This window comes from Sinocyclocheilus anshuiensis, unplaced genomic scaffold (genome assembly GCF_001515605.1).
Source record: "Sinocyclocheilus anshuiensis isolate Anshui unplaced genomic scaffold, SAMN03320099.WGS_v1.1 scaffold2237, whole genome shotgun sequence".
In the NCBI taxonomy this organism is placed as follows: Eukaryota; Metazoa; Chordata; class Actinopteri; order Cypriniformes; family Cyprinidae; genus Sinocyclocheilus; species Sinocyclocheilus anshuiensis.
In genome coordinates this window covers 95,368-106,415 of record NW_015551304.1, presented here as the reverse complement: position 1 = coordinate 106,415, position 11,048 = coordinate 95,368, and the positions used below count along the sequence as shown (strand labels likewise).

General features: G+C 35.8%; 1 protein-coding gene across 1 annotated transcript in view; it reads left to right on the top strand.

Moving 5' to 3' along the window:
* LOC107663464 (NAD(P) transhydrogenase, mitochondrial-like) overlaps positions 1 to 11,048 on the top strand; it is a 27,179-nt gene that overhangs the window by 5,329 nt on the left and 10,802 nt on the right. The window contains exons 3-11 of the mRNA XM_016453707.1: positions 3,189 to 3,406; positions 3,496 to 3,583; positions 4,694 to 4,782; positions 4,854 to 5,041; positions 6,853 to 7,178; positions 7,293 to 7,446; positions 9,358 to 9,560; positions 10,147 to 10,171; positions 10,781 to 10,926. Of these exons, the coding sequence (XP_016309193.1) occupies positions 3,189 to 3,406; positions 3,496 to 3,583; positions 4,694 to 4,782; positions 4,854 to 5,041; positions 6,853 to 7,178; positions 7,293 to 7,446; positions 9,358 to 9,560; positions 10,147 to 10,171; positions 10,781 to 10,926 (1,437 nt within the window). The remainder of the gene's footprint in view (positions 1 to 3,188; positions 3,407 to 3,495; positions 3,584 to 4,693; positions 4,783 to 4,853; positions 5,042 to 6,852; positions 7,179 to 7,292; positions 7,447 to 9,357; positions 9,561 to 10,146; positions 10,172 to 10,780; positions 10,927 to 11,048) is intronic.

Below are 11,048 nucleotides of genomic sequence, written 5' to 3'. Positions count from 1 at the left end.
TTCTGAGTTTAATCCCAATTCTGAGTTCATATATTGCAATTCTGAGTTTAATCGCAATTCTGAGTTTATATCTCGCAATTCTGAGTTTAATCCCAATTCTGAGTTTAATCGCAATTCTGAGTTTAATCGCAATTCTGAGTTTATATCTCGCAGTTCTGAGTTTGATCGCAATTCTGAGTTTATATCTCGCAATTCTGAGTTTAATCGCAATTCTGAGTTTATATCTCGCAATTCTGAGTTTAATCCCTCTGAGTAGTTTAATCGCAATTCTGAGTTTAATCGCAATTCTGAGTTTAATCGCAATTCTGAGTTTATATCTCGCACTTCTGAGTTTAATCCCAATTCTGAGTTCATATATTGCAATTCTGAGTTTAATTGCAATTCTGAGTTCATATATTGCAATTCTGAGTTTAATCGCAATTCTGAGTTTATGGTGACACTGTATCTAAAACAAACTTGTGAGACCAAACCTTTCTCCGTGGTATTGTTGAGGGCTCGTCAGCCTGAAAAAAAAAAAGATAGCTCTTGTTCAGAAACAATATGATTTTCTCTGAAAATGGTTGGTATTGCAGGGAAAATACTCTCTGTGATATAGCTGCAGAAAAATATCAATAAAATGTAAACTGATCATATTGATTTTTAAAGTATATTGATTTAAAAATCAGTGTAGATTATTTGTAGTCCGTTACTGATTACAGATTATATGATGAAAACTGTAGTTAGTAACGTAATCTAGGTTACTCATTTTAGGTGATGTATTGTGATTACTTTTAGATGACTTTTTTTTATCAAACGTGTTTTAAACTTATCATTAAACGTACCATATTGATATAAAAAAAGCAAAGAGAAAGAAAATGTATTCCATTTTTTTATATTAACATATACGATGTATTAAACACTAAATTACACCAGGGTTTCCAAACTGGGCAAGAACTGCAGTGGGGTTTTGAGTTGATATCCCCTTAACTGTCACGCCCCATGTTTGAACATGGACCTGAAAGTGCACTATCCAAACTTAAATTGTTATAATTCAATGCTTTGGAATACAGGTTGGTCTCTTTTTAAAGAAGACAACCAGCAGATTAATGCAGTCTCATTTCAAAAAATAATTTCAAAAGTCATGGAAGTTACAATTTACTGTAAAGAAAATGTACTGTAATTTTTTTTTATTATATAAAAACATAAAATAATATTATTATTATAATATTAAATATTATATATTAAAACATGTTTATATAAAATTGATATAAAATTAAAGTCATATGTCTAAATAAGTTATGTTCCAAATTTGAAGTTGATATAAAAAAAGAGGTTTAGGCGTTATACCCCAAATCTATTGATTTTATTTACATTTTATTTATTTATTTTGATGCAATTTTCTGTCAAAGATGTATACATTTCTCTCTCAGTATTTCTTCTATCTCAAAATAAGATTAATAAAAGATTATAAAAAGTTTTGATTGTAATACATTTTGTAATATGACACTTGACACCACCCACTAAGGGAGAGGAGACTGCTAAAAGATTTTAAAGTACCATTTCAATGGTATTACAATGTTTAAATTTTGAGATTTTAAACTTTCAAATGATGTATAATTTATGATGATTACTAAAAGATTTGATAGAGAAAAAGGACAACAACAACCAAGTGTCCCAAGTGTCCCACAGGTGGGACGGTGACAGTTAACCAGCTTCAGGCTGCTTTGAGACTATAATATCCATCATATCCATCAGCTGACGCCTGAACGACATCTGCTCAGAGCCTCTGGACGCAATTACACCTGCTTTAATACTAATGTGATACAGTGGAGTTTATCGCAGTTCTGAGTTCATATCTCGCAATTCTGAGTTTAATGGCAATTCTGAGTTTAATCGCCATTCTGAGTTTAATCGCAATTCTGAGTTTATATCTCGCAATTCTGAGTTTAATCCCAATTCTGAGTTCATATATTGCAATTCTGAGTTTAATCGCAATTCTGAGTTTAACAATTCTGAGTTCATTAATCCCAATTCTGAGTTTAATCGCAATTCTGAGTTTAATCGCACTTCTGAGTTTAATCCCAATTCTGAGTTCATATATTGCAATTCTGAGTTTAATTGCAATTCTGAGTTTATATCTCGCAATTCTGAGTTTAATCCCAATTCTGAGTTTATATCTTGCAATTCTGAGTTTAATCGCAATTCTGAGTTTAGCACATTTAAAAACAACAGTAGTTGACCAAAGTGCTGTACATAAGGGTCATAAAACAAACAACAATAATAATAAGGTACCGTACAAAAAAAAAGCTTGCTCTATTCTTTTTCTATTCTATCTATTTTCTTTTTGTTTATTATATAATAAAAAATAAAGAAAAAACCTTGCTACATGTACTGCGTTAAGCTAACTGAGACTTGTTATAGCACTTGCATATCATTGCTCTCTTGTTGATTCTGATTGCTTCTATTGTCCTCACTTGTAAGTCGCTTTGGATAAAAGCATCTGCTAAATGACTAAATGTAAATGTAAAATGTGAAACAGCAAAGACAAAGAGAGAAAAAAAGACAATTCTGAGTTCATATCTTGTGATTCTGAGTTTAGAATTCAGAGATGAATGACTAATTCTCTATAGCAGGGACAGGCTAATAATTCGTTAAATCATAATACCATTAACATAAATAATTAAAAACAAACAAATCTAAATAAAACTTACTAAAAAAGATTAAATATTTTATTTGTTTATCTGCATGTCATGTGACAATTAACCAACATCAGAGAACCATGAACACGTGAATGTGTTGTTAAATTACTGAAATATTAACTTAAAATCTCAGGTGGCCATCAAGAAAATATTTTAGCTCAAAGCAGTTCAGCTGAGGAAAGAGTGTGATTCATAATTGTTCACAATTATACAACTGTCAGATCTGCTCGGCTGATGAGCTCTAAAATCTATTTTTAAAGAAAGAGCAAAAATAAACATCATATTTGTGTGAAATGTCACTTATTACATATGAACATCTTGTTTATTGATCTGTTGTATCAAAACATTCTTGCTGTTGTTGTGAATAGAAGTCATGTGATCATCTGTGAGTGAGTGAGTGGCATATTGCAGAAATATATTCTCATACACTGACTCTAAATGCTGTTTCAGGTCATGTAATGTGTGTTTTGATTGTGGTTTAGTGATGTGCATCAGTGCTGTGACTCGTAGGTTCGAGGGCCGGTGTTTAACGAGGGTTTACGAGTGCATGAAGCAGACCTCCTGAAGCCCAGAGCCACAATGGTTAGCTTCATCTACCCGGCGCAGAACCCCGAGCTGATGGACAGGCTGAGCACACAGCAGTGTACGGTGCTGGCGATGGACCAGGTGCCACGCGTCACCATCGCACAGGGATACGACGCACTCAGCTCCATGGCCAACATCGCCGGGTGAGACGGCCGATCCCGCTCTCTCTCTGTGTGTGTGTGTGGAGATCTGTGTGATGATGAAATCTCATTCGTTACGCTCTCGTCCGCAGGTACAAGGCCGTGGTTCTCGCAGCCAATCACTTCGGAAGGTTCTTCACTGGGCAGATCACAGCGGCAGGAAAAGTTCCTCCGGCGAAGGTACTGAACACACGTCTGATCACTCCTAAAACCCTTTTAAAACCTTGTTACTTGAAGTAAAATAAATGCTAATTAAAATAAAATTAAATATATTTAAAAAATCATTTTATTTCAGTTTGTTTCCAATGCAAAATAATAAAAAAAGAAGCTAAAACTGAAATAAAAACTGCAAAGACATATTTGAAAAAAAAATACAAATGACAAACACACAAAAAAAATGACTACAACTTTAATTAAAATTAACATGAAAGCAGAAAATATAAAAACAAAACCAAAAAGTATAATAGTATCTCAGTGATGCTGAAATAATCCGTGTGTCTCAAATGATGCAGGAACTTTTGATTAGCTGATTTAAAAATCCTTAAAATGTCCTAAATTCAGTTTGACCAAAATTAAAACCATAAAAAGTTTTAAATATCTTAAATGGTATAACAGAAGTCTTAATTATTATTTGTGACTGCAGCACAAAAGCAGTGTTAAGTCGCTGGGGTATATTTGTAGCAATAGCCAACAATACATTGTATGGGTCACAATTATTGATTTTTCTTTTATGCCAAAAATCATTAGGATATTAAGTAAAGATCATGTTCCATGAAGATATTTTGTAAATCTCCTACCGTAAATATATCAAAACTTAATTTTTGATTAGTAATATGCATTGATAAGAACTTAATTTGAACAACTTTAAAGATGATTTTCTCAATATTTAGATTTTTTTGCACCCTCAGATTCCAGATTTTCAAATAGTTGTATCTCAGCCAAATATTGTCCTATCCTAACAAACCATACATCAATGGAAAGCTTATTTATTCAGCTTTCAGCTGATGCATAAATCTCAATTTTTTAAAAATTGACCCTTATGACTGCTTTTGTGCTCCAGGGTCACAAATGTGTTTGTGTATCTTTATTTGGAATAAATGACACATGATGCCTCATTTTGATGATTAACATTCAGACATTTTTAAGTGTAACTAAACTGTCCAGATATATTTGGAAACACATACACACAAAACAAACAAGGCCTTTGCTAATCAAATATGATTTCTTGAGCTCTCACAGAAGCATTACTGAAGTAAACATCACTAAACGAGCGCTGTGTCGTGTGTGTAGGTGCTGGTTATCGGTGGCGGCGTCGCAGGTCTGGCTGCGGCTGGAGCTGCTAAATCAATGGGTGCCATAGTCAGAGGATTCGACACCAGGTGTGTGTGACGCCAGACGCTTCATCAGTCTAAACCTGAGGTCAAACTGAAGTCTGTGTGTCTCCCGTCAGACCCGCAGCACTGGAGCAGTTCAAGTCGTTCGGAGCGGAGCCGCTGGAGATACACATCGCAGAGTCGGGCGAAGGCCTCGGAGGATATGCCAAAGAAATGTCTAAAGAGTTCCTGGAGGCCGAGATGAGTCTGTTTGCCAAACAGTGCAAGGACGTCGACATCGTCATCAGCACGGCTCTGATTCCTGGTGAACACACAGAGAATGAATGATCCGCACTGTTTTATGTTCACATTCGCTTGTGTCTCTTGTCACATTTGACGGGGTTTCTGCCCGTCTTAAGCAAGTCTTAATCCACCCTTCCACAAATTAAGGCCTAAAAATATCTTAAATCGGTCACGACGTTACAAGACTTTCTTCTCTGATTTAAGATTTACGCATTAAAGGAGACATATTATGCCCCTTTTTACAATATGTAATATAAGTCTCTGGTGTCCCCAGAATGTGTCTGTGAAGTTTCAGCTCAAAATACTCCACAGATCATTTATTATATCATTTTGAAAATGCCTATTTTGAGTGGAAGCAGAAACACGCTGTTTCACTGCTCTGTTGTCTCCTCTGAGGCTGGGACTCTAAACAGTGTTCTGTGCTCGTCTGTGCAGCCAAAACTGGTTTTGCTCAAACTTTCATCATGGCATTAGAACTGGTACACCGTTGTCGCTTGCAAAATCAAAATGACGGCACTATGGGTGGAAATGTGCAGATTAAGGGGCAGTAATATTATAATGAGATCCCTTTGCCACGTCACCAAGGGAGCGCAATCAGACGCTGGCTTTCTCAGACGCTTGCAGAAAAAGGCTTCCCAAAACAAAGTTACTGGGTTAATCTTTTTCACGTTTCCTTGGTTGGTAGATGCACCGGAGACCTGATTATAGCACTTAAAACCTGGAAAAGACAGATTTTCATGATATGTCACCTTTAAATCGGTCATGACGTTACAAGACTTTCTTCTCTGATTTAAGATTTAAGCATTAAATGTTGCATGAACTGCTAAAAATGAACACCTTCCTCAGTATTGCTGTCTTGTTTTCCAGTACAAATATCTAAACATCTTTAAACCAAGACACATTTACTGGAGATGCAAAATGAACGCATGAACTCTTGCTTTCTGAGAAACTGAACAAAATTAAATGAATCTATGCTTAAAACAAGAACAAATATCTGTCAATGGGGAATGAAAACTTGTTTCCCTTTGAGTTAAGTTTATTTTTCTGAGTCCATTAGGAGATATTTGTTTTTGTTTTAATCATAAAATCGCTTCATTTTGTTCAGTTTCTCAGAAAACAACACTTCATTTTGCTTCTCCTGTAAATGTGTCTTGATTTAAGAATCTTCAGACATTTGCACTGAAAAACAATACAGAAATACTGAGAAAGAGCATACATTTTTTGCAGTGTGAACTGAAGGTACAATAAAAGTTACGTCCAAATTCTAGTGTTTGGGAGCAAAGATATTAAAATATTAAATATTAAAACGTTTTGGCAATCTTTTGGAAGACATTTACATTCAGAGAACATATTAACATATTGTGTTCCCTTCACTTTATTCCTTAAATGTTCTTTACTTGATCTTAAATTGATCTAATAAAACAGATAGTTCCGGTGCTTGATTCTGATTGGCTGAGCCGCGTTCGAAGCTGTTGTAAATGACTCTACAAAGTAACACACACCTTTGTTTACGTTTGTCTGTTGCTCGGCAACCACTTTGTTGCAACCACAACTATTTCTGAGGAGCTACATTGTTTGGTGGAAGAATACTGTTTTTATTAATATCATTACACTTTATTTGCTCTGTTTTATTTTGTGAAACCTTACTACGTATATGGAATAACCATTTTATAAAAGCAATAATCCCCGCGAAGCCGTGGTTTACAGTGAATTTATAACCGCTAAGCTAACAACGTCCCTTAACTGTTATAAATTCACTGTAAACCACGGCTTCTTGGGGCTTATTGCTTTATTTGTAAAGCTTGGTTTGATCACAGTCGTGTGTGTGTTCAGGTAAAAGAGCTCCAGTGCTGATCAAGCGTGAGATGGTGGAGAGCATGCGTGACGGGTCGGTGGTGGTGGATCTGGCGGCGGAGGCCGGAGGAAACATCGAGACCACTAAACCCGGAGAGCTGTACGTCCATAAGGGCGTGACACACATCGGCTACACGGATCTGCCCAGCCGGATGCCCACGCAGGCCAGCACGCTCTACTCCAACAACATCATCAAGCTGCTGAAGGCCATCAGCCCCGACAAAGAGCTCTTCCAGTTTGAGCCCTGCGATGAGTTTGATTACGGCACGCTGGATCACGTGATCAGAGGGACGATGGTGATGAAGGTAACGATGAACTCACTCCTCTCACGTGCATCAACGCATGCTGACATTAGAAATCACACGAAACTATTAAAGGATTTTATTTTAAAAATAAATATTTTATTTTAATGTTTCCAGCAAGGTAAGAATCTTTTTCCCGCGCCGCTACCGAAAACCACCCCGCCGCCGCCACCCGCCAAGCTGAAGAGCGTCGCCGAGCTGGAGGCGGAGAAACAGGCCGAAATATCCCCGTTTAGACAGACCATGACATCAGCAGGAGTCTATACAGCAGGTCAGAGACCTAATAAACGAACGAACAAATGAATGAATGGATCAATGGATGAATGCATGAATAATGGAATCCATGAACAAACAAACTATTGAATTAATGAATGAAAAAAAAAGAATAAGCAGATGAATGAATGCATGAATAACGGAATACATGAACCAACAATTGAATAAATGCATGAATGAAGGAATGAACAAATTAATGAATGGATGAATGCATGAAAAATGGAATCCATGAACCAACAAATGATTGAATTAATGAATGAAAAAAAAAGAATAAGCAGATTAATGAATGCATGAATAACGGAATACATGAACCAACAATTGAATAAATGCATGAATGAAGGAATGAACAAATGAATGAATGGATGGCTAAACAAACAAATGAATGAATGGATCAATGAATGAATGCATGAATAATGGAATCCATGAACCAACAAACTATTGAATTAATGAATGAAGGAAAAAAATAGAATGAGCGGATGATTGAATGCATGAATAACGGAATACATGAACCAACAATTGAATAAATGCATGAATGAAGGAATGAACAAATGAATGAATGGATGGCTAAACAAACAAATGAATGAATGGATCAATGAATGAATGCATGAATAATGGAATCCATGAACCAACAAACTATTGAATTAATGAATGAAGGAAAAAAATAGAATGAGCGGATGATTGAATGCATGAATAACGGAATACATGAACCAACAATTGAATAAATGCATGAATGAAGGAATGAACAAATTAATGAATGGATGAATGCATGAAAAATGGAATCCATGAACCAACAAATGATTGAATTAATGAATGAAAAAAAAAGAATAAGCAGATTAATGAATGCATGAATAACGGAATACATGAACCAACAATTGAATAAATGCATGAATGAAGGAATGAACAAATTAATGAATGGATGAATGCATGAAAAATGGAATCCATGAACCAACAAATGATTGAATTAATGAATGAAAAAAAAAGAATAAGCAGATTAATGAATGCATGAATAACGGAATACATGAACCAACAATTGAATAAATGCATGAATGAAGGAATGAACAAATAAATGAATGGATGGTTAAACAAACAAATGAATGAATGGATCAATGAATGAATGCATGAATAATGGAATCCATGAACCAACAAACGATTGAATTAATGAATGAAAAAAAAAAGAATAAGCAGATTAATGAATGCATGAATAACGGAATACATGAACCAACAATTGAATAAATGCATGAATGAAGGAATGAACAAATGAATGAATGGATGGCTAAACAAACAAATGAATGAATGGATCAATGAATGAATGCATGAATAATGGAATCCATGAACCAACAAACTATTGAATTAATGAATGAAGGAAAAAAATAGAATGAGCGGATGATTGAATGCATGAATAACGGAATACATGAACAAACAATTGAATAAATGCATGACTGAAGGAATTAACAAATTAATGAATGCATGAATAAACAAATGAACAAATAATTTAATGAATGGTTGAATGAATAAACAAATGGATGAATGAATAAATAAACAATTGATAAATGAATGATCTGATGAACGAATGCATGAATAAAGGAATGCATGAACAAAAAAAATGAATCAGGACAGGACAAAAAATTTGATCAATTGATTTTGATCACAAGTACAATTAACCTAACAAATCTTTTATAGAGTTATTTTGTATGTTTTACATACACATTATTGTATGTTTATAATTTGTATCTGCCATGAAATAGTCTGTGTAGCTGATATGACAATAAATTTAATGCATTTAAACAAATAATAAATAATGAATTAATAAATGATTGAGGAAAAAACATGCAAAAATGAATGAATGCACAAATGAATGAAACACTGTTATGGAGGAACTCTCTCTCTCTCTCTCTCTGCTGTTGTGAAGGTCTCTCGACCGTGCTGGGTTTGGGTATCGCCTCTCCTAATGCTGCCTTCACTCAGATGGTGACGACCTTTGGCCTCGCTGGAATTGTGGGATATCACACGGTGTGGGGTGTGACTCCGGCGCTGCACTCTCCGCTGATGTCAGTGACCAACGCCATCTCAGGTGAGGCTCACGCAGATACACCTGAACATATGAGTGTGTGTGTGTGTGAGTGCTGATGTATGTGTGTGTGTGTGTGTCGCAGATACACCTGAACATATAAGTGTGTGTGTGTGTGTGTGTGAGTGCTGATGTGTGTGTGTGTGTGTGTGTGTCGCAGATACACCTGAACATATGAGTGTGTGTGTGTGTGTGTGTGTGTGTGTGTGTGTGTGTGTCGCAGATACACCTGAACATATGAGTGTGTGTGTGTGTGTGTGTGTGTGTGTGCTGATGTGTGTGTGAGTGCTGATGTGTGTGTGAGTGCTGATGTGTGTGTGTGTGTGTGTGTGTCGCAGATACACCTGAACATATGAGTGAGTGTGTGTGTGGTAGATCTGCTGAATATGCAAATGGTTCCATAACTTCATATTCTTATTTTCTCTTCTCTCTACTGCGTTATGCTTTATCCCTTTCCTATACCACCTGTATGTGTGAGTGTGTGTGTGTGTGTGTGTGTGAGTGTGTGTGTCGCAGATACACCTGAACATATGAGTGAGTGTGTGTGTGTGAGTGCTGATGTGTGTGTGTGTGTGTCGCAGATACACCTGAAGATATGAGTGAGTGTGTGTGTGTGTGTGTGTGTGTGAGTGTGTGTGCTCCATCAACATCGCAGGTCAGAGAGGAATCAACCCATAAACTACACCTCAAACACAACAACCTATAAACCAGCGGTTCTCAACATTTTTTAAATAACCCCCCTACCACAATATTCAAAGGCTCCCTACTTTAATATTAATATAACTATAACTATAACTGTATGCTTGTCTTAAAAAAAAAAGAAAAAATCTAAATTAAAAAAAATATATATATATGTACTGTATATATAATGTAGATCTAAATTTAAATCACATTTGTTTTTCCCCCTCAATAGCCTATATATACATATTAGAATTTTAATGAAGTTAGGTTAATATTAAAAATTAATTAATATTAAAATGATCAATACTAATATTAAATATCATTACAATAATAGTAATATAATAATAATTATTATGTTAATTATATTAATTAATTATATAAATTAAACTAAAAATAATCTATAATCTATATAATTCCAAATCATTCTTGTAAATTATGGTTAGTCTCTGACACTGGGCCACTTTGTGAACTGCACTTATAGATGATATTAACAAAAGACTTTGCTACAGCCTTCATATAGTGCTGAAGAGCACAGATCGCACACAGTACTGACAGCACTTGATCTGCTTGATCTGCTCTTCAGGTGGGTTCCTGATCACACAGAGGATGCTGGACATGTTTAAGAGGCCCACGGACCCTCCGGAGCACAACTACCTCTACTCTCTGCCTGGCCTGGTGTTTGTGGGCGGATACGGGGCGTCTCTGGCCGGAGGATACAGCATCGAGCAGGTGCTGCACGTGTGTGAGAGAGAGAGTCATGTGACTGTATAATCAGAGTGTGTGTGTGTATGTGTGTGTGTGAGTGTGTGTGTGTGTGTGTGTGTAGGTGATGTATCTGGGCTCAGGTCTGA